At 29.0% G+C, this 25111-nt stretch overlaps 1 protein-coding gene across 2 annotated transcripts in view; it reads right to left on the reverse strand.

Moving 5' to 3' along the window:
• Positions 1-9913, reverse strand: part of LOC135931408 (uncharacterized) — a 28726-nt gene extending 18813 nt beyond the window's left edge. Inside the window, exon 1 of one of the 2 annotated variants that reach the window (XR_010573034.1) lies at positions 9751-9913. Coding sequence is in view for 1 of the 2 variants with exons in the window: in XM_065468492.1 (XP_065324564.1) it covers positions 9751-9850 (100 nt within the window). In the remaining variant the exon portion in view is untranslated. The remainder of the gene's footprint in view (positions 1-9750) is intronic. The other variant, XM_065468492.1, reaches the window with a different exon arrangement.
• Between the last annotated feature and the right edge of the window lie 15198 nt (positions 9914-25111).

The raw sequence follows: 25111 nt of genomic DNA on the forward strand, positions 1-25111 counted from the left end.
AGCCGAAATATTATTCTTAGAGGTCCCCCTCAAATATTAATATAAAAAGCCCGAAAAAATTAATTTTAAATAATGTACGTATCACGTAATAAAGTAAAGTTTCACATCCTTTTGGCTAAATGTTTTAGTTAGAGTATCCCGATACAAAATGTGGTATCTGTATATACATGTACTTTTATAAAAAAGATCTGTATCTGTTTTGCTTACTTTTCAGTTTCAGACGAATTTTTTTATAATTTTATTTTACGTTATATATAAACTTAAAAAAATTACGTATCCATCAAGCATATTACATTCTCAAAAACGCCCTTTTAATACCACAAATCCAGTATTGTTTAAAAACTTCTGGTGCCTTCTCTTTTGAAATTCTTTTAAAAGAATATGAACAAAAGATACTACAAATGATGACAGAATTGTTATTAAACATCAAACTCGATTTTAACTCATGACTTCAAGCAACTCTCCCTTGTAAATCCGGAGGACTAGGCCTAAGATCGGCATTAAGTATAGCCCAATTGTTTCCTTCATCTCATCAACCTTATCGATAAAAATATTACCTCTCAAATTATTACCATCGATAAAAACAATTTATTAGATGAAGCCTTACGTTGTTGGAATATTAATGTCTTACCAAACACAACCCCACCAGATTCAACGGAACAAAAAGATTGGGATCAAGGATTGGTATCTCGTTCCTTAACTTACCTCAACTTGAGCGATGATCACCAATATAAATCCCTCCTAAGATTTCTTAATTTCAACAAATCTGGCCATGAATGGTTAGATTCATATCCCAGTATTTTAAATAACCAGCTAATAGATAACGACGCTTTTCGTTATGCAATCAATTTACGCTTGGGCGTACCTTTCCTAAACCATTATATTTGCATTTAATGCAATCAATCGGCAGACGCGTATGGGAGACACGCTCTCCACTGTAAATTTATATCAAAAATCAGCCGACATGATAAAATAAATGCAATAATAGCTTCTTTTTTAAATAAAGCCAATTTATCCGATATGAACCTACATCCTTTTTAGAAGCCCTGACGGCAAAACCGTCGTACCTTTTTTCATGGGAAAGCCTTTACTGTGGGATTTTACCTGCATTGATCCCATGGCTTCATCTAATAATTCCCATGATCCCCTTAACAGAGCCGAATCTCTAAAAAATATAAAATACTCACACCTAATGTGTGATAACCACTTTGTTCCTATAGCAGCTACATCAACCTGCTCTTTTGGACTTTAGATCTATTCAAAACAATATCCAAATCAATAAAAAAATCATACCTTTCTCCATTTTACAAACTCAAGCAGAAAATGGCCATATCTATAATTCGATCTAATTATCAAATATTTATTTAAAACATCATGGCCCGACCTCGCCATTTGATATTTTTTTCTTTTTGTAAAAATATACATTTGTATCAATCTTCTTTTTTTTTAACTTAAACTGATATATGACATAAATAATAATATTTTATCATAAAAAAAAAATTATTAAAAAAATATATTCAAAATTAATATACATATTAAAAATAAGAATATTTAATTAAATTCCATTTTAATAATATGTCCAAGTTTAATTCATTACCGAAAAACAAACCAGACACGCAATCTAGATTATAATTTATTTAATTTATATTTTACTTTCAAAAATATATATCTCATAATTTTTAGGCCAATATTTCTCTGAACAATCTCTAAAAAGAAATTAAATTATTGAATGCTAGATTTTTTGGGTTCCCCTTAGCGGATATTAATTTTGGCTAATTTTTTTTCAGTGTCGGCATTTTAATATATTTAATAGTGCTGAAAAGTAACGTCATTACTAACTTCGTTACTTTTTTGAAGAAAAGGAACGCCATTCGTTACCTTCTTCTAGAGGTATACAGCACTAATAATTAATGATATACCAATTATTTTTAATTATATAGTTTTTATAGTATTTTAATTTGATCTTATTCATTAAAATTTAACAATCATTCAGCCATGTGGCTAAAAATTTCTTCACAGATATAGAGGTTCCTTACTCATAATATGAGATGTCTTCTTTTTTTAAATCAAAATTTAGCAATTTAATTATATATTCTATATATTTAAATTTTTTTTAAGCTCACTTCAAAATTTGAATTTTAGCAATAGAATCCTAAATTAAGCATTACGCACACCTTAAATGAGTATAATAAAAATTGTATCGGTATCTAAATACATTCGTTAAAAAATGTATTCAATATATCTGGATCCATCCATTTGATAAAGTATCTTTTAACAACTATGATTTATTTATATAAATTTTTTAAAAAAAAACATCTTTCAACACTTACTAACTAAATTATCCATTATCCATTATAAATTTAAAATTTATGCTTATATTTATATTTAATTCAAATTTCATAACAATTAAAATTATTTTTCAAATTTAATTTATATTCCTTAAAAAAAATGAAAGAATTAAAATTACATAATAAATCTTTAATGAGTACGTTAGCAGGAATGTGTTTTTTAGTAGCAATTGTGTTATTTTCTTTAAAACATTTTTTTTCGAGCGTGTTTTGTTAAAATTTAAAGATTTGAAATTTGATTTTGCCGGAAACGTTATTCCAGCAGCAAGTTTAGAATGCCTACAATGTGGAATTTTGGATAATTTCGCCAGTTAACCTTTGAGTCGCTTATAATTTATTGCCTTTTTTAAATATTAATATTAGAGATCTGCAAAGTTAGGCCCGGCCCGTACCCGGCTCGAACGGGTTTCGGGCCTAATTCTATTTAAAATAATCGGGTTCGGGCCGGGTTATCGTCTGCTTTTTTATTTCTTTAAAATTTCTGCAGTGTTGTGCAGATTTAATTCAAAACATTTCCATATTTATTGATTTATTTGAAAATAAAATTATTTGACTTGCAATTTGTTAAATAATTTTATTTACAAACTGATTAAAAAATATGGAAATGTTTCGAAATTAAATTTGCGCTTGTAAATATTCCATTTGATTAGGGTAAGTTATTTTTCTATTTTTAAATTTTATATAATATAACAAAATGGTAGACAAAAAATTGTTTTTAAAAAAATGGTGGATAAAGCCAAACGGTAATTTTACTAATTTGCCCGATGCCATTTGAAACGAGTTGCAGCGTTTGAAATGTTCAATTTGAGCGCGCTATAAGTTCAAAGTTTCTAGGGCAACGTTGTCTGAAATTCGCAGGATAGGTATTCCAAACATGTTGGAATACATTTTTGTTAAAATCAGATTTATAAATTTTTTTTAAAAAAAATAACGCTCTCAAGAAATGATTTTAAACAGTTGAGAAAATAACACATTTCCGCTAACGTGTATAAGAATATTTTTACGTGAAAGCGAACTGGAATAAAAGAAAAGGGGAAAAATGCTATTATAAACTTAATATTTATAATAATAATTATGTAATAAATTAAGAATATTTTCCGATATAAGCGTCCCATCATTTTCCCCATTGAAACGTTCTATTCCATTACCTGATATGATAAACCGCACCATGTATATAAATGTCAGTTAGACCATCTTGTCATTTGTTTTTTACAGCCGCGAATAAATTATATAGGCAATGTATGACTCAATGGCGATTTGGAGTTAAACGGTTCAATGAATCGTCATACAATCGTATAAACCGCATTAAGGTGGCGATTCTTTGGGTGTATTCCTCCCATGGGTATACAGACAGATCATAAGTTATAAAGGCGATTAGGTGAAACATGCCTCTAACATGATGAGCCTTTAGGAAGAACTTGCGCGGCTCAGTTCCTTCTGAGCTACCATTGACATTTAAAAATAATTATATTTTGCGTGTTGTTAAAGATCCGAATCCTATCCTATTCAAGATTTATATTAGAAGCAAGTCCAAGCCCGATCTGAAATATATTACAAAGCATAGATCCGTCCAATCTAGTCCTTGAAAAATATGTGCCCAATTTGAACTCCCCCCCCCACCTCCGAACTTCGTCGAATAGAACAATCCCCTTTTTTTATTGGACCTTTTTTATTTGTTGATTTAAATATTTTTTTCTCATAATTTTTGAATTAATTTGATAAATAATTTAAAAAATTCTTTTTATAAAAATAATTTATTTTAAAATGGCGATTTTTTTTAACCTTGTCATTGTAAAATTTAAAAAAATTTCCTTTTTTTCTTTCTTTCTCTTTCCTTCCTTCCTTCTTTCATTCTTTCATTCTTTTCTAAAAGTGATTATAGAAACAATATTTTTATCTTCATTCCTTCTCAATCCCATCCTTTACATCCGGATAACTGAACATTTTTAAAAAAATGATCAAAACAAACTCTGATTTTATAGTCAAATAAGAAAATCAAAAGACACAAAAGGATGACTGAGGTGTAAAAGATTTTTGTCAGGTAAAATAAAAATAATCAAATAATGTTTTTCCATTATAACACGATTAGGTGTCAAAGTAGATAAGGGTTTAATAAATGAATGTTAAGCAAATGTCGTGACTGACAAAGTTATGCATTTACCTCGTCTACAAAGGTCCACGAATCGCGACCTCCAAAAATTGAATCATCCCATCTTTGTCCTTGAATGGTCAATTTATTTATTTTTTTTTATATTTTTAACGAAAAATTATTTTTAAATAGTTTTAAAATCGAAATTCATAATTTATTTTTTTCGTGGAGCCAAATAATTATTTTAGACAATTTATTAGTAAGTAAAATACATTATTAAATTTCTGGTAATCGTAAAAGTATTAAGCATATAATTAAATCAAAATGGCGTGAAGAAAAAATGATTATTCAGTTGAAATATAAACAAATTTCAAATTGGATGTTCGAATTATAGTTAATAAAATGTTAATGTTTGGTTACTGCCAAGTCAACTTATAGCAATTTTCCTAAACAATAGCCTAATTCTAAAACAACAACCAATTATTTTATAAATTGTAATAAATCGATTTATATATATATATTAAGAGGTGGAATCATATGATCGCCTCCGATATTCTATATATCACCCCCCCCCCTTCACCTAGCACGGAACCACCTATGGCTTCAGAAGATCTTAGGATTAATGATCTTTAAGTTCTTACAAACTAGGCCACAGACGCTTTACGAAAACGAACTATATTTTAAATGTGGCATTGTCAAAATAAGGTGTATCCGATTATAATATTATATTCAAAAAAATATAATGTAAGAGGCGCCCTGGCTATAAGTATTTTCCGCCAGAATTAGGAGTTACGAAATTTCGAATTTGAATCAGCTGATAAAAAGGGAGAAATTTGTGCCATTATCATCGATAAAAGCAAATCAAAAATAAAAACGAGATTTTCGGACGACCCCAATTTAAATCGTCAATGTATTTTTTCCGGTAATGTGTTATTATTTGAAATTTTAAATCATTTTTTTTGAGCGCGTTTTTTTTAAATTTAAAAATCTGATTTTACCGGACCTATCTTATGAACTGTAAACAATTTTGTTATAAACCTTTGAGTCATTATTATTTATACAATTAAACTACCTAACTTTAGTCAACTATATAACAGTGTAGCCATGTATTGAATCGAAAATCTTCCAATCAATCTTCAAGTTGATACTCAACTTAGAAGCTTAATTCATGAGCCACTCAGAGATAGGTAATTTAACAACACTACGAAAAATATATGGAAAATTTAATATAAATTATATTCGAGTTTACAAGTTCATGGGAAAATTGTCCGAAATTCATATGGTAGGTGCACTCTAAACATGATGGCATACATTAGCGGTAAATTCAGATTTTTAAATTTTGAAAAAACGCGCTCAAAAAAATGATTTAAAGTTGAAAAAATAACACATTGCAGGAAAAAATACTTGAAGCTAATATGTATATGCTAGAGTCATTAAATAATAAATATATATTATAATCATTTTTTTATCTTAATATTCCACATATAAAAAAAATTAATTTAAAAATTAAAATATTCGTGGCATTTTTTTTTATATTTCCGGTAAAATTAAAATTAAATATTTGAGTAACCAATGAGACTCAGAATTTGAAAAAAAAAATCTTCAAAAAATTTTATGCATAAAATGTGGAAAAGATTTTGACATTTTTAGAAAAAAATTGATTAAAATTTCTCTTCAAAAAAATATCTTGACATTTTTAATATTCAAACATTCAAAGAATGTCGCCCTCCACAAATACCGTAAATAGAAATCATAAAATATCTATTCCCATACGATTTTTCATCCTAAGATTGTCATTCTTTTCAGGAGGCAGCAGCCCGTAGAATTGTTCAATAATTATTATTTAAGCACGTTAAAAAAAATTAACATATCAAATACTTCGGAGTAACCACCAAAAAATTATTATAAATACCCGTGAAAAATCCTGATATCGTCAAGGAGCAAATTTAAGTCTTCGAATTGTGATCATAATTTTGATTTCATAATACTTAAGCACAGGAAATATCGCAGACATTTTACAGAGTTCCTGAAATGGAGAGCGCTAGGACCATCGCGTAAATCTATTCTATGGATTGTAGACGATAAATGCCACTCACCTAGCGGCTACATCAAAGTCCAATTCATGATTGACACCGATTTATTAACTCTTTTTGTTTTGGTATTGTTCAGTTCGCTTTCTAAATTTTCCTCATTTTTTTTTGTTTATGCCTGCGCTTATATCTTCATATTGTAATTACGATGAAATATTTTTCAAAAATACATTAAATTTTTTATTTCCGGTGAGACTCAAACTTATTCTGTCAGGCTAGGATTGTCAGAGTCGGATTGATTCTTGGAACCGACTTGAAAAAATAGGCGCCAAAGTTTCGAGCGCTGATCAGAGATTGGTTGGATATAGAGCCTCAAATATGTCCAGACAATAATCGAATTACTAAAAATAAATCTCACTTACAGGTTATCTTTAAAAATAGTGTCATCTTAGATATCTTTATTCAAAAAAAATTAAAAAGAGATGATCATAATTCCCGGAGAGATTCAACACGCATAAAAAAATTCCCATCTCAATTCCTCTTTTTTTTGAAAGTTTTACAGGAAATAAGGAAATTTTCTGACTTATTTTTATAAACATAACCTTTTTAAATTTGAGCCAGTGCCGCTCTAAAATTTGAATTCTTATTAATGTTACGATATAAATAAGTCGCACGTTTCTTATTTTAAAAGAGAATCGTCCAAAACAGCTGTTGGCTCGTGTCATCTGTCACACTGTCTTATCTCGTTAGTCTATCTTTCTAAAATTGTTTTCAGAGATCATTATTATAAACATATTATAAGAATAAAATATAATATGGATGTGTTATGCCCATTCTCCGTAAAGTATATTTTAAGAGAATGATAGAGGACATAACCGTATTTTGAAAAATGTGATTTAAGAGATTTTGCAATGACCGACTTTTGCAGAGTGCCGAAGCGATAAGCTAACAGCCGAAGAACCGTATTATATGCGCTTAATACTTTCAAAATATTGTAACTACATATGAAATACGGGTGGAGTCGTAGAGGGCGGCGGTAGGGTTTTTATGAGGGAGGGAAGGGACTCCTATTTTTGGACCAAGCCAGGATTGGTTTAAAAATATAATATTATGCCCTGATTCGGGTTTTTGGACCCGATCCGACTAACGATTTTGGTAATAGGTCTGGTATTCTATTTTTGTTCATTTCAATAAATGCTTGAAAAAATGGGTCAGGCATTATAAACAAAGAAAATACCGCATTTTATATAAATCCAGACCATATTGCCCCGTATACCCAACCCAATCAATCTTTTATAAAAAAAAATTATGGCGACGAAACCAATGTAGCCGGTTAAATCCCCGAGGGTCCTAAACCGGTTTAATAATAGTTTAAACGCTTTCTCCTATTTTAAATAAAAAAAAAATTAATTGTAAAAAACTAACAAGTATATATCTTATTATTTTCTAATAAAAAAAATTAATTTTTTTTAGAGGAACGAAATGGTACGCCTTAATTCGAGTTCATCTTATAAAATATTAAATTATTTATTAACTAAATCCCATTGTAAATTCACGAAACAAATATTTTTAAAAAAAATTTTTAAACGAATTTTCGCATTTTTTTGCGAACGGTAAATTAAATATCAATCAATCCTGCTCAAATTAAAAGGTTTTTTTCCTCGCCATTTAAATATTATATATATAATTTTTTAAATAATCAGATCATTTTATTTATAAAGAAAACATTTTTGGGTAAAAGAAATAGGAAAGGATTAAAAAAAAATTTATAAACATCTTGAAATTATTTTTTTTTGAAATTCAAAAAATATCGAATTACATTTTCCCGACTTGTCTAATTTGAGACTCGCCAGGGCAAATCTGCTCAAATCAGGAGGGCGACATTAAGAGCGGTTTCAAATACCGAGAAGTTAACGGTCCTTCCCTCGGGGATCTGGCGTTTTATATTTTAGTAAGTAGATAGAACCTTATTGTTTTAACTTTTTTTAAAGCTTTATCCAAAGCCAAACCCAATTTATGCATTTAAATAATTTTACTTTATATTTCTTTGATAAAAACGTTTTATAATTTCGCTTTCCCCAAAGGCATTTTTTTTACTATCTATTTTTGGGAATCATGTGTTTGTTTTTTTGTTAATTTTTTTAAAATAAAACATAATTTTTGTACCTACCGGTTTAGAGGATTTCTGATTGATCAATTTTAAAGGAAAAAAAATGATTGTTTCGTAATTTGTTACTCATTAAACATTTACAAACGAAAATATGGAAATAAATAGATTGTATGTCATTTTCAAAAACGGATTACTCAATATTTCATCTAGAATAATATTACGCAAGCCAGAAGAGTTTGCTTGTAAAAGAAACAAAGGTTTGTACATCTATTAGCGACATCTCGAGGCTCAGGCAATATTTTTCTGGCTAAAATATTGAGTTAGCCATCTTTAATAATCGGCTCAAAAAGAGTCATTTAACAACACTAGTATGTACTACAAAAAAACGGAAAAAGAATGTATGACAGAGATAAAAGCATAGTAGTTTCTCAATAATTTAAACCATTTTTATTAAAAAATGGGAAATCTGATTGTAAAAAATATCTGTAAATAAAATGGACGATTCCCAAATTGGGAAAATGGAGAATATTTCGTCCATTTTTGGAGATGTTTTTTTTTAAAAAGTTAATTTAAATAGATGTATTTTACTTCCCTAACATCTATTAATATCAATTTCAAATTTACTATAAAATTTTTTTAGGGGGATGTAAGCGAGATTCTCAATTTTTAGCTATTTTGTGCTCATACCCATGATTAATTGGGGGGAGGTCAAAGGTGTGCATATTTAGACATTATTAGGGCTAGCATTACTTTTGTTTTGTCTATAGTAGATAAAGGCTAATATTAGTTAAAACTATATTTTTTTAAAATAAGGAATATTAAATAAACAGATCTTTTTGAACCGATTTTTAAAAACAGCTAATTTTAGCCATAAACGATATATGTCTAGAGACCTTTGTTCTTTCTATGAGCAGAATCTTCAGAGTTACGTAATATTTTTCTGGATAAAATATTGAGTTAGCCGTTTTTAAAAAACGGCTCAAAACGAGCCGTTTAACAACACTATTAAACACTTATATTAATTTTTAAAAAAATATTTCTGGATGACTCATTCTATAAATATAAAATGGTGGAGGTGGAGGGTATTTTTTTTTAAAGCGAGGGTTAACCCCTCTCCCCCGTAGCGATAATAATAATTATATTATTGGTCAAAATTATATATCTTTTTCTTACGCGCATTAATATGGGGGGAATATAAGTGCCAATATATACTCAGCAAGCTGGACATCAAGAAGCATATTAATAAAAATAGGTATGTGAGAATTCGGCTCATGTTTACAAAAATAAGATTTTTTTTAAATACGACTAGAGAATCACATTTTTTTAAAAAAAAATTATTGTAAATGTCTATAATGCGAATGAGTACACATATGATTTTTTAAAAAAATGTTTTTTTTAAAAAGAAAAAATTTATATTAAAATATTATATAGAATCCATGGTATTTATCTTATTTTTTATTATAACTATGTTGAATTTACATTATATAAATAGACCTCTATAAATATTATAAATTTAATATAAACTTCTCTTCTATGATTATGATTAGTGTTTTTAAAGTAACAACGTTATGATTTTTGTGAAAAATCACTGTTGTAACTAGTTAAAATTTAATTATTAAAATGCAACGGCTAAAGTATAGTTGATAAGTAACATGTTATATTTAAAAATTAAGTTATTTTTAAATATGTTAATTAATATATATATCATTTTATTTTTCTTTGATGACTTCCTAAGTTTAATATTACTAGTTGTTCAATATAATATCACATACATAAAACGATCGTATAGAATGTTTGTTTACTGAGACCAAATTTTAGAAATAGGTTATTGCAGGGACATATATAAAACAGGGGCATCGTTAACCTTTTACAAAAAGGAATGCCAAAAGTTGCCTACATATTTTTAAAAAATTGTCTATATTTTTTAAACTATATATAATTTATCCCCCTCCCCCATCCATAAATATTTGGAATATCCAATGAATAGATTATTATATTTATAATCTCTTCTACATTAGACACATTTGATTACCATTCGGCTCATACCCGATTCTAAAAGTTTTTCGATATTCTTATCAAAACGTTAAAAAATAGTATAAAGTTCGCTTTTTGATTTTGCACTTTTTCCAGAATGAAAATGCGATTAGTTAAAAGAAGAATATTAAATTAATTTAAACAACCATAGGCGTAGCCAGATTAGCTAGTTATAGGGAAGGGGGTGGGAGGGGGGCACTATTTTTTCTCTATAAATTTTTGTAGATAGGATTTATTTAGGCTTATTGTAGGCCTTTGGCTATATTAGATTTTTATAAAAATTATTTTGAGATTTCACCTTTTTTTATAATATAAAAATGACTTTTTTTTCTAAAAATTTTGAATTTTTTTCGTTGTTTTAAAATGTTATTATTTATTGTTATATATTGCATACATTTAAGGGAGGGTGTGGGAGGTGTGTAGGGGATATTTTTGTTAGCTAAAAATGATACACCTGTTAATCTTATGTAAATTTTTTTCAAAAATCAGCCCAAAAATGAATATATATTGAATTTTAAACAACCTTAATGTATGCTATAACATATATAATTTTTATTTAAAAATTTACCAAGCTCAAAACATTTAGCATTTATGATTTTATAACCTATGCCGTTAATTATATAGCTTTTTTTAAAATATGCATTCGCAATATATTCAATGTTTAGCGGTAATGTTCTCGTGATAATGACGTCACACTAAAGGGTTAAGTTATAAAGGTACCCCTATAATCGATTCTTGAAAAAATTTTAGTTAAAATGTTGCTCCAAAATGTTTTCTGTTCAGGTTTTATGAAAATAAATTCTCGAAAATGGGTTCTCCATACTGTACTTGCTGAAAATATTTTGGAAAAATTCACGGAGTCGGTTTCGGGATATTTCCTTCGCTCTAAAATTTCTTCGCGATAAACGACAATCGCGGTAATAACAATATAAAATAAGATGGCGAATAGGCTATGTTTTTCTTTTTATATTTTTGTGAAAAATGCTAATATTGAATCTTCATTAATTTCTAAAAATTATTGAGATATATTTGGTTTATATTTTGATACCTTTTTGTAAATAAATTTATTAAATAAATAATGAAATATGGAAGTAATTGTCATATATAACAGTATATGAGGTGATAAATAGAAAGAAAAGAGAGATGGGAATTGGGAAAATTACAGACATTCATTCATTTTTTTTATTATTATATTTAAGCATTAATTTATTATTATGTTTTTTTTAGTTAATTTGATATATTCTTTTATATACATTAAGATTTTTGTTACAATAAAACGGTTAACATAACTTTATTATGCTAATTCTTATATTGTATGTGCCTAAATTTACGGGTATAAACATATAACTAATCGCCCAAAATTATATCGGAGTAGTTCAAGCAATTGAATGAATGCTAAGCCCTTCTTAATATAAATAAGAAGTTACCACCAAGCGGTAATAAATTGAGAAATTAGCTAAAACTAGTGTTGTTAAACGACCCGATTTAGGTGGTTTTTTAAAAAAGGCCCGATTAAGATCTTAACCACATTATGTAAGCCTCCCCCACCCCCCCAAGATTAAGAAAATTGAGGTTCAGACCCTTCGGCCATCTATGAGCAAAGTCTCCAAACTTAAAGAATGTTATTTTGGTTAAAAATCTTAATCCAGTCATTTTTAAAAAATATATTCCCATGAATAACTTTGTAAGTTTATATATGTTAGCGGCGATGCGTTTCTTTCTTTCCTTTCTTTCTTTCTTTCTTTCTTCTTTCTTTCTTTCTTTCTTTCTTTCTTACAATTTAAAAATCTCATATTACCGGAAATGCATCCCAGCATGTTAAGAATATCTATCTTACGAATTGTAGACAATATAGCCCGTTAACCTTTGACTCATTTATAATTTGTATAGAAAATATATGTAGAAACTGATATAAATTATATTAAAGTTTATGAGTTCATGGCAAAATTATCTGAAATTACATAGGGTGGATGATCCAAACACCACATTGCCACTAACCTATATACATGCAATATTTTAAGAATATTTTCGCGCATTAATCTATATATTTCCAGTATATTTTGTTTAAAAAACATATAATTTCAATTTATATATCAAATTTTTACGATTTTGTATATTATTAATAAAACCATTATATATATAATATCTATAAAAAGATGTAAATCTTTAAAAAATAATAATAATTTAATTTTAAGAAAAAACATAATTGAGTTTCCTAAAAAGGAACAATAGTTAAAACGACAGGCCCGGATTTTTTTCAAAATCTTTCTTCGGCCCCCAAGGTTTTGATTTTTAGGTCGGCCCAAAATTAGGGCGGCCCTTGAGGGGTTAAGGGCTGGGCCTGCAGGTCTCACAATTTTATATTTATTTTAGAGAAGTTCTTTTTTTGAGACATTTATTTTTATGATTCATTTATATAAATTTAATATTTTATAATTAATTTATTAATCTATGAAATAAACATTATGAAATGTCAAATTTTGAGATATGCTCCCCCCCCCCACCAAGGAAAATTGAAAATTTATAGCTACGCCATTGTCATATTTGTTTTAAATAGATGGTAAAACCAGTTTGAAATGTTTTTTAAAGTGATTTTATTTGATCAAATTTTACCTGAAATTCCAAATATTATGTAGTAAAAAAAAAATATTTTAAAAGTAAATCGCTTATGATTTATGTGTCAAAAATCCTTAGCGATGTCGAGAAAAATTTTCCGATTTTTCTTCAAAGATTATAAGTAATTGCAAAAGAAATAACCTACGTGTGGCGATTGTTTTAAATAGTGATCTACATCGGGCCTAATTTTTTAAGCTCGGCCCGAAATTTTTTTTATAAAGTTTTGCCCTGCCCGAAACAGAAATTTTTTTTAAAATAGCCAGCGGTCCGGTTAGAATTTATTTAAATATAGAAATTAATTATTATAATTACTCAAGATAAACGATGTTATATGGCGTCTACTTTCTATAAATAAAATCACATATTTTTATTTTACATAAAAAATTCAACATAAAATTGATAAATTTAGATATATTTTAAAAAAAAATTAAGGCCCGACCCGACCCGACCCGGCCCGGCCCGAATTTTCTTAAAATATATTCGAGCCCGGCCCGGTCCGAGGCCCGTTCGGGCCGTGCCGGGTACGGGCCAGCCCTACTTTTGCAGAATCGCAGAAAGAAAAAAATTATGCCTCGAATTTATGTTTAATCTGGAATTATTAATTTTGTTGAGTATATGCGCTTAGAATTTAAAAAAAACGAAAAAAAAACAATTCAAAATAGTAGGTTAACTAGCAATAAGTATCAAAATTGAGGCGAAATGAAATAATATTTACAAATTTTTGTCAATTTTACTTTATTATTTAATCAATATGTATACATTAGATGAAATCATTTACAATAAAATTATCTATTTATTAAAATATATATAAATCATCATAAAAATATAAAGACAAATACGAGTTCAATAAAAACATTTTTCAAATTATACAACATGGAATTATTTGCCGGGCTCAAGCTCGTTACCATGACCATGACCATGACCATGACCATGACCGTGACCGTGGCCGTGACCGCTCCCTAATAAGGGATCTGTTGCGTAACAATAACAGTAGAAAGGTGGGCGGGGTTTGCATTGACAAATGGCACAACCATTCGCATCTTCGACAAAACCGTATTGACAACTTAATGTGCAACTCACGGGAATGCAAGCTTAATTATTATAAATAGAGCCCAAATTAATAAAATATATTATGCAAAAAACGAAAAAAAAAATCCTAATATCGGAATATTTATAGCGCCTATACCTGGGTTAGGCAAACATTTGCATATTGGGCAACCGCTAGCATCGACCGCGTTGCCCCACTGGCAATACATGGCACACAATGGTCCACAACCTATACGTTTCATCAAAAAAAGTGTGTAAATTGAATATCTTTTTTGGAGTTGTTAAAATAATTCAAGAAACAAAGATAATTCAAATCCAAAAATATTAATTACCTGGTTTGGGTTTACATTTACATGTGGGGCAGCCATTTTGATCAATCTCGTTTCCGTAAGGGCAATATATTAAACACACCGGCCCACAAACTGGATATTTGTTTAAATAATAATATAATAGAATAGAATCCTATAAATATATTCCGCTGATTGACAATCAATCAGATATTTCAGTTAACAAATAAGTGTTACTTGGATTGGGTTTGCATTGGCATAACGCGCACCCATTTGCGTCGAGCACGTTACCATATGGGCAAAAAATACCGCACACGATACCGCAAACTGTTCATAGCCGCATTTTTTTTTGAAATATACATTAATTATTATAAAATCAAAAAAGTGAGTGAAGGGGGAGGGGCGGTAGCTAAAAGGCGTATTTTATTATGAGCAAAATAATTAAATGTTAATTAAAAAGGGTAAAGTATCTGTATTTAAATAAAAAATATCGAAATAAAATTACTTATAGGAGGAATCGTAAGTGGCGGGAGAGTAATCTGAGACCTGACTTCGTTAACCAGGCAAGAAGCCATGAAAACCACTAAAGATATAAAAATCATGTTTATTGAATTCATTAAAATAGTTTTAAGGTTCTAATATTATTTTTTTTAATAAAAAATAAATTAAGATTCTAATAAACATGGAGATATCTCCCTACATTTATATAGTACGGCGATTTCCCCCCAAAATAATTATTTGAGAAAAAAAAATGAATATTCTTTCTTCACTAATTTGAATATAACATATAAATAAAAATTATTCAAAAAATAAAATATAAAAATTAGCAAAAATGATAAAAACCATAATATTCAAAATATCCTATTTAAAAAAAAATAAAATACCCTTATTTTTGTGAATATTTTTAAAAAATTAAGAGCTATGTAGTTCAAATCTCTATTTCTTGAATGCTAATATCCGGTTGAGAGAAATGGGGAAGGCGTTACCCTAATTGATGAGTTTTAAAAAAATATATATATTAAAAATGTAATTGATACAATAAAAGTATTAAATTTTAGTTTAAAAAAAATAAATTATATATAGTATATGTGATTTGCTTTAAATACCAATAAAAGAGATCTTTTTGCCCCAGTTTACTTTACACCCCCCCCCCCCCCTCTTCCTACTCTTTTCTTAAAAATATACTATTTACATCATCTTTGGTAGAGCATAGTAACGATAATATTTTATAATATAAACAAGGTAATCTTAAAGGGTGAACTATGACCTCTTTTATTTTGTATGCCAAGGTTTCCGAAATATATATTTTTTTAATATAAATATGAATTATCTATTCCTGTTATATTTATGCTATGGAATTGTTTCAATCTCAACCATTATGTCTGTTTCCAGAATTAATCGAATAATCTGCTTCACCGACACAATCAATTCTGAATGCCTGTATATGATCTCTTTTTTCTACTTCTTCACTTATCCCCGACTCATTCCAATCAACCTTATGAATGTAAATGCCAATGGTACCAAATTCAATCCCCCAGTCAAACACATATATGATGAGTCCCATTAAGACAAAAAACTAGTCATATGTTAGAAAACACCTATAAATAAATTTCTTCAAATGCCAATAGCATATCAGCTTATCAACTAATAATTTTCAATTTTAATTGCAATAACTTTAACTTAAGTTGTAAAACCCGTTTAAAACACAATTAGATAATTGATATAATTTCTTAAAGGGTTATTTATAACATAGGTCAAAACAATTGTATGCAATATTAAACGTAGAAATATTTTTCTTCTTTTCATTCGTTTAGCCAATAGGACTGAAGAAAGGAGGTATTATAGTTTTCAATTCGAATATGTGAAGATTTAAATTTTAACTCCCTTTTAAATCGTTCTTTTTGATCATCCAAGTTTAATTTTTCTTCCCTCCAATTTTTAAAATATTTAATGCGAGTGCGACTATATCCTCTCCTCTTTTATAAAAATTGAGATCTTATGACCAACCTCATAAAATATCACGTTAAATTTTTGTAGCGATTATAGTAGGCAAACTATTTTTGCTTAATTGCCATTGAACGGTTCGTCCGATAGAATTCAAAATCTTTTAGCATTATCTGTATAAGGATTTAATTCTAATTCCAGTCACCTGTAATTAAATTTTCCAAGCTCATCTTAGATTTACCTTTACACTTATAAAGAGACTGAGGTGCTCATGTTGTTTTCACTATCATAGATTACTTCTAACCGCCAACACGATGTTAGTCTATGACTCAATTGTTTTTGTTTAAAGCCTTAAAACTTCTACAAATTACTTAAAACCAATCCCTAATTGTATCATTGGCGTTTCTTCGTTTACCATAATAAAGATATAATTTCTGATGCCATCCACTTCGATCTTAGTAATATATAGAGGCCTGGCAGATGGCAAAATTTTGAGCGAGGAATATATCAACAATTAAACCCCCCTTCACTCCGCTCAGTGAGAATATTGTCTCTGCCCTACTAGACCAAGTTTCAATTTTTCACTAAGGTTGCCACTTAGGTTTGTTGAACGCCAAAATAAACAGGTATATTATTTCTTCCAAAATCAGAAATTCATCATCTCTAATATAATATATCAGCATCTGTCTGCAAAGACGGTAAACCATTGGCAACAATGGCCACTTTACCACACTACCCTTATAAATATTTCTGCGGATGCCCCCTCTAACCCGAAGACCATATCCACCCTCTAACCATTCGCTCTGATTAGAGTTTTAAATCCATTGGCTTTTTTAAAAAAAAAATTTAGTATCACATCTAGATTAACTTGGGTATTTTCTTTTCCTAATGATACTGTTGATTGTGCCAAATTATTCGAATTCTTTTGGAAGCCGGAATCAAAAGGGGTTTCTAAATACGATTCGTTTAAAAGCTGATCGCTTTTTATTAAAAAGTCTTTTTAATGGGAATAATATTAATTTCATTAATTTGGGTTCTATATTTCTATGGGATATATCATTTATATACTATCCTTTTTTATAAATATATATAAGCACTGCTTGATGAGACAATTTGAAATTATTAAAATATAATAACATCAAATAAATAATTTTATTGTTAATTTTTTTTTGTCTTTTTTTTAACACAGCCTTTCCCCTTTTAGCGCATGCGCTGGGAAAGTATAATCATTATAAATGCAAAAAAAAGAAAAAACAGAAATGTTTTTGCTTTTTCTCAGCATGAGTCCAAAACATCGATAAACTTGATTCAGAAGCCCAAAAAATCTCTATCGATAAACCCGAAATAAGCCCCTTTGACTTTTAAATAGAAAAAATAACAAATGTGGCTAAAACATGCGCAAAATTTTTGAAATAGATTTTGAATGCGACCTTAGATAAAGTAATTACCCGAATCCGTTTGCAGAGCGGAATCATAAGGGGTTTCTAAATTATTCGATTTAACAGCTGATAGATTTTTTGAGAAGACTTTTTTTAATGGAAAAGCCATTTATATATACATATATATAATTCATATTATAATTAGTGTTTGGGAATTAAATAGAACTTGGGATTCTTCAAAGATCGATCAGTTGTTAAATGCTGATACAGGAACACTCCTAGTGGAAACTGCAAATTTGATTTTTTTTGTACATATATAACAGAGACCTACAAAGGTACGCATTTGCGCGGCCCGTGTGTATTTAAAAATATTAAAGTACGGCCCAGCCCTTGCACCTGGCCCAGGCATAGGGCCGGACCTGCAGCTATCTGATATATATAAACCAGCAAATATAATCGTAATTTTATTTTTTATAAATCTTATCGATTTAGTTTAATATGATGAAATTGGATCCCAAAACTAAAAATTTATTAAATTATTCAAAGAAATTTAACATAAAAAAAAATGTAAATTTATATAATTGACAAAAATTATTAATATCCACATCCCATAAAAAAAAAACCTTTTATCCCATAAACAACAGCTATTGATTTTTATTTTATTTTATTTTTTTGAACAATAATTTGAAGATTAATAATAAAAAAATGATTTGGAGAAAACGATTCTTCTCAACAAGATTGACAATTATAGTTGTAATCGTAATCACATGTTTGGACACTGGGGTTAAACACTAAAGTCGCTGGACAGGGCATGATGGCCTGGTTAGCCTCGGGATTGCAATTCACGTATTTGCTATAAATTATTGATCAGGATTTTCGTATATAATAATATTTTTTTAAAAAAAATTCATTTTAAAGAATATATATATTTATAAAGATTGCCAATTCGGTCAAACCCGCAATCCGGCGGGTAAGCAGCTAAAACTGGCCCGGACCGGTTGCAAATCTCGTTGGTATCGCTTAGACAACCGTTGTCGCCGTAATCTGGAGGAGCAGTATCCGGAGTGGTAGTATCCCAATATGGATGAGGTGTCGTACCTTTTGAGGGTTTAATCGGATTTCCTCCCCCGCATTGTTTCATGGTATCGCTGATGGCGTGGATCAAAGTTTTACTCTTATCTTGAGATAATTCCCATACCATAACGCCCGCCATTTTGTTATCGCACGACCATTTTACCTATTATACATAAAAAAAGGGATTTAATTTGGACAATCTTATACAAAAATAATAAAAATGTCTAAAATTAAATTGGGTCGCAGCGTTTTTTTTTCACGCTTCGGGGATAATTGCGTTTTTTAAAATCACACCTATTTTTTTAAAAAAAGGAAAAGAAATATTATCAAGATTTCGCAATTCCTCTTTATGAAATAGATTAAAATACATGTGTTGGGGGTAAATTGTTCAGAATAAAATATAATAGACAGTTACAAGGGGACGGGAAAGGATGATACGTAGCAAATGCTTTATCAAATTCTCTTTTCCCCCATAATATTCTATACATTTTTTTTAAACCATTTTATGCGTTGTAAGTTCGAACTCAAAGAAAATATCTTATAAGCGTTACAACTAGTGTTGTTAAACGGCTCGTTTTGAGCCGATTTTTCAAAAGGGCTAACTCAATATTTTAGCCAGAAAAATATTGCTTAAGCCGTGAGATTTTGATAATATATGTCTAAACCCCTAACCTTCTATGAGCAAAATCTTACTGCTCGCGTAATATCTGGATAAAATATTGAGTTAGCCGTCTTTAAAAATCGGCTCAAAACGAGCCATTTAACAATACTAGTTACAACATCCGTCTCTTTTTCATTTGTTTTTTTGATTTAAACAAAATTTTACAAGTGTTGTTAATAAGATATCACTCATAAATTCAAATTCTTAGTTTGTTTTGTGTTTAAAAATTAGAAAAATAAAGCAATTACTCTCATAGATAATCGATTACCCCAGCCAATAACGCATAATAATGTACATAGACTGAGATGCATTCATAATAATGCATTTGATAGCGTGGTTGAATGCAAATTAGCTGGACCCGCAATTTTGGTAACCCATTTAGTAATTATTCTCATGTTAAAAACTACTATAACAAAGAATATATTATCCTAATTCTATGATCCAGATTGATGTTATTTGAAAAATATGTTATTTTTTTAAAAGGAACGGATAACCAAAATGGCGACCCCAGCTGTTTTTCATTGATGTACACTTTTAATGTATGCCTCGTCAGTCTAGGTAATATTATATGTCATAGGCCCTCCGTTAAAATTTCATTTTTAAAGAGTGTAAATTTCAGATTTTTCTAATATCCAATAAATGATGGAATATTCTTACTTTATTGGTCAGACTTTTTTCGTTATCGTAGCTTAACCATTCAGATCCCCTGAGGCCATATGGTACTTGCGCTATATCGTCCCACTTCTCTTGCCATTTGTTACCACGTATCTATCATGAATCGACCAATTATTACAAATAATTTTTTAATAAAAAAAAGAAGATATATGGATTCTCAATTGGGGATTAACTAGCCAAGGGTGTACGGCCTACATTGAGTTTTGTTTAACAAATTTTTATTAGGTGGCTCTTATTTAGTGTTGTTAAATTGACCATAGCCTTTGAGTCTCATCTCTAAAGATTGATGACCAAGTCATAACTGCGCTGTTTTAGCCTAAACTAAAGTTAGATAGTTTAATGGTCTCTGAGCTCTCAACATGAAGATTGATGATTAAAACATAACTACGCTAGTAACATTCATTTACCTTATTTTAAAGGTTTTCTTTTCAATATATTTAAAGATTATATACTGATTGGCGGTATTTTACAGTTAAGGGAGTGGGGAGGGGGAGAGAATCTTTGAGATGGGTATATTGATAATAAATTATAATTTTGAGATTGTAAGCTCAACTTGGTCGTAAGTCAGGATTCCTTCTGTACCAGAACCCACTCCTGAGGTAGGTGCGCCCACGCCAGAATTGGAAGTGGACAAACGCCAAGTTCTTCCGTAAAATGCTAAGCCAACTACCATAATATTTCGATTCAACCCAACTTTTTCCCACTCATCAATCGAACCTTTCTATAAAATGCAGGAAAACATAAAAATTAATGATCTAAATTATAAGGGTAAGCGGAACGTTTTACAGTCGTGAAGGCTCCCGATCCATAAAGCGGAGAATTATGACCAGTTCGAGAGTCCCAACTTGCGGCATGGTAATCGTACGACATAATGGCCGCGTAATCTAAATACCTGAGATTACATAAAACGACATATCTAAATTACACACTTTTTAAATAATTTTTTTCGGGCTGGGAACCAGTAATGAGTTCAGGAGTTTTTAGCTCTATTTGGCGAAAGTTTTGATAAGAGGAACCAATTTTTTAAAAGGGGTCGGTTTGAACTCATTTTTTCCCCGGTCCATATTACCCCGAGTTTCTCTCAGAATGTTCAATCAAACAATTTTTAATATTTCTGAAGATATATTTACTTAGCCTCCGCACTGAGAAAAATAAGTGAGGATATATATTTATAGAACGATTTTTTTTACCTAATAGTAAAGCCCTATGATATTATACTGATATTTTATATATTTATAAAAAATACTATAAATTTCGTATAAAATATTGTAAATTTAAATTTAGTATAAAATATTGAATAAATTTAGTATAAAATATTGAAAATTTAGTATAAAATAACTGAAAATTTAATATAAAATACTGATAAATTAGTGCAAAATACTAAAAATTTAGTATGGAATACTGAAAGTTTAGTATAAAACAGGGAAAAATATATGTATAAATAAATAATATATTTTATTTAAAAAAAAAAAAAATAACTTATTCATAGCAGCAGTATCGAAGCCGCCAAAATTTTGATTCCCAGCAGGCACTGCGGACATTAGTAGTTTATCAGGAAGCGCTTTTCTGAGTTCCTGGCGTAATAAAAAAAATCATATCATTACTGTATTGGTTTACAATAAAACATGATTACATTTGCATTTCCCTCCAAAATATAAGATATATAAATATTAATTTTTTAATGAACCACCCCGACATGAGGGAAGTGTGCTAAAATCTAATCTTTATTATTTTTACCTTCAAAATATTAGCATATATGGTCCTTTGAGCAGTTCCTTGTGGGTATTCCCAATCTATATCGATGCCGTCTAAATTATACTGGGAAACTAATTGTGCGCAGCTGCTAACAAATTTCTGCAATTGGCCAAGGGAAGCTAAAGAACTATCAAAAAAGAGAAGAAATTATGATAATCGAAGAGAAAAAAAAACCAATGTATACATATTTACAAGAAAATGGTAAAGTTCAAAAAATTTTATTTCTTGTTACACACTGTAATGTTCTTAAAAAATAAAAATATTCAGAAATTTCGGATCTTTGATTTTTTGATCAAATTTTTACCTAAAATTCCCCCAAAAAATATTTATATAAAAAGGATCTTTTATAGGTAAATTTTTTGTTTGTTTGTTTGTTTTTCTTTCTTTCTTTCTTTCTCTGTCTCTTTCTCTGTTTCTTTCTTTTTTCCTTCCTTCCTTCCTTCCCTCCTTCCTTTCAACAAAAATAAAAAGGTGGTTCATTCAAATATTTCAAAATTTTACTTAAACATCCAGGTATATGTGGCCCCACCAATGCTGGGTAATATTTTGATCCCCAAATTTTTATTTTTGAATTCCATTAACATCTGAAAGTGATCTTAAGAAATATTTTAAATAAATAATATCAAAACCAAAATTAGATTATAATTTTTTTTTATCTATTCTCTATCGGGTATATTGTTGCTAAAGGGCCCCAATTTAAGCCAATTTTTTTTAAAAAAAACAGCTGACTCTATATTTTATGTCAGAATAAAATATTTTCCTAAGCCTCGAGATTTCGCTAATAGATGTTCCCATGAATCTTTGCGCCATCTATGAGCAAAATATTCAGCGTTTTGTGTAATATTTTTATTGAGGGGTGACAAAATATTGAGTTAGCCGTTTTTAAAAAAAATTGGCTCACATCGGGGTGTTTAACACCACTAGGATTTAAGAATTCGGAATCACTCGAAAAAAAATTAGATTTGGCCAAAATCGTTATACTCATCATCTATATAGGAATTCTCGAACACTATGAGTTTTCAAAACAAAATAACGCCAGAAACTCATCCGTCGAAAAATTGTGCCTAAATTCCTAGGGTAAGGTTTTTTTTTCCATGCTTGGAATTGAATTTCCGGTCAAATTATATTTCTTTTTTTTTTAAATTTGAAAGATTGCCCTTTAGGGTAATATAATTTAAAAAATGTGAAATTTCTGGATTATATATTCCAAGACCTAAAGGAAATACACCCTAACCAGGCGGGGTTAAAAAAATCTTTATTAAATTATTCTGGGCGGGGCTGGTTCGAGCCTGGGCTGTACAATTTCTACCCCTTCAATAACTCTGAAATATTTATTTTTATAATCAAAAATGTCCGTATTTGTTTTTAGAATTCCTCAAACGTGTACAAAAAATTTTCTTTACCTTTCTTATAATCCACGCTTCCGTCTTGTTTGATACCCACGAAGGCGTAAAGTAAATGCGTTACCGATTCTGGATCTACGTATGACAAATCGAGGGTAGGCCAATTTGGTACGTAGCCAACTATAATACCGCCTAAAATTATTTTAAAGAAATTACACAATAAATTAGTTCAACTGTGTTTTTTTTCAGCAATGTGTTATTTTTAATATAAAAATCTGATTTTACCGGCAATGTGTGCCGTCATGTTTGGAATACCCTATCCTATGAATTTCGGACAATATTTCTAGGAGCTTTTATATTTAATATAATTTATATTCGATTTTCCATTATATTTTATATATATAAATTATATGTGAACTCAAAGGTTAACATCAAAATTGTTCTAGAATTCGTAAGATAGATATTTCCAAACATGATAAAATATATTTCCGGTAAAATCCAATTTTTAAATTACAAAAAAAAAACCGCGCTCAAAAAATGATTTGAAGTTTGTAAAAATAACACATTGCGCCTTGTCGGAAAAAAACACATTGACTCTAACATACATATATATATGATTATTTCCATTACTTTCTATATGGCATATAGCAGCTATCAAAATGGCAACTAAGGATAACATTTTCAAAGGGTTAGACATTGTTTGTTTTATTTTATACTATCATAAAAATATGTGTTTTTTTCAAAAAAAATAAAAAACAGAATTGAACAATTTTTGGGGAATTTCTTTTCTTAAAAAAAAATAATTTATAAATTTATAAATTTAATTTTTATTTTTAAAATATTAAGTTAAGAAAAATATTTAAAGTGAGGAATAGAAATAAATAACCCCTCAATTTAAAAAGAAAAAATTTATTTGTTCAGTTGGGACTTTGGTGATTTTTCGAATTTTAATTATCTTTTTCCTCATAATTTTTCGTTCAAAAATAATGTTTAAAAAAAATATATTTTTTTAAATTAAAAAAAAGAAAACCATTGGTTTAATTTAGAAAATTTAAATGTATTTTTTTAGGTGTTTATGTTAGTTAGATAAAAATAAGAAAATTAATTATCTTTGAGAATAATTATTAAACTCTTAACTATGGGTAGAGGAAGAGAAGAGAAGAGAAGAGAAGAGAAGAGAAGAGAAGAGAAGAGAAGAGAAGAGAAGAGAAGAGAAGAGAAGAGAAGAGAAGAGAAGAGAAGAGAAGAGAAGAGAAGAGAATAGGGTAACAGTTCATAAAAAAATTAATTATCTTTGAGAATAATTATTAAACTCTAAACTATGGGTGGGAAGGGGGGTGGGGGGTGTTTGGTGTGTGTGTGTTAGTTAGCTAAAAATCAAGGTAATAGTTTAAAAATTTCTTAAATGATAAACCATAGGAAAGGGATGGGATATACTCATATGATAAAGAAAAATAATAGAAATATTATACTAAACGATAAATATAAGATGGGGTGAGGGAAGGTGGGGTAACATGAACCTTTGGTTAAAAGACATTTTTTTTAAAAAAAAAACTATTAATAAAATAAGAAAATAATACCCTACAAAGAAATTATTTTTTTAAGATATATTTGTTTCTCAATGAGATAAATTTTTATAATACTATATGGAAAGGATGTGCAGATACAATAAAATTAATAATGACTCTCTTAAATGGATGGCTAAATAAGGGCCATTTC

The sequence above is a fragment of the Gordionus sp. m RMFG-2023 genome, chromosome 1 (genome assembly GCF_954871325.1).
Source record: "Gordionus sp. m RMFG-2023 chromosome 1, tfGorSpeb1-WG-v2, whole genome shotgun sequence".
Taxonomy (NCBI): domain Eukaryota; kingdom Metazoa; phylum Nematomorpha; class Gordioida; order Chordodea; family Parachordodidae; genus Gordionus; species Gordionus sp. m RMFG-2023.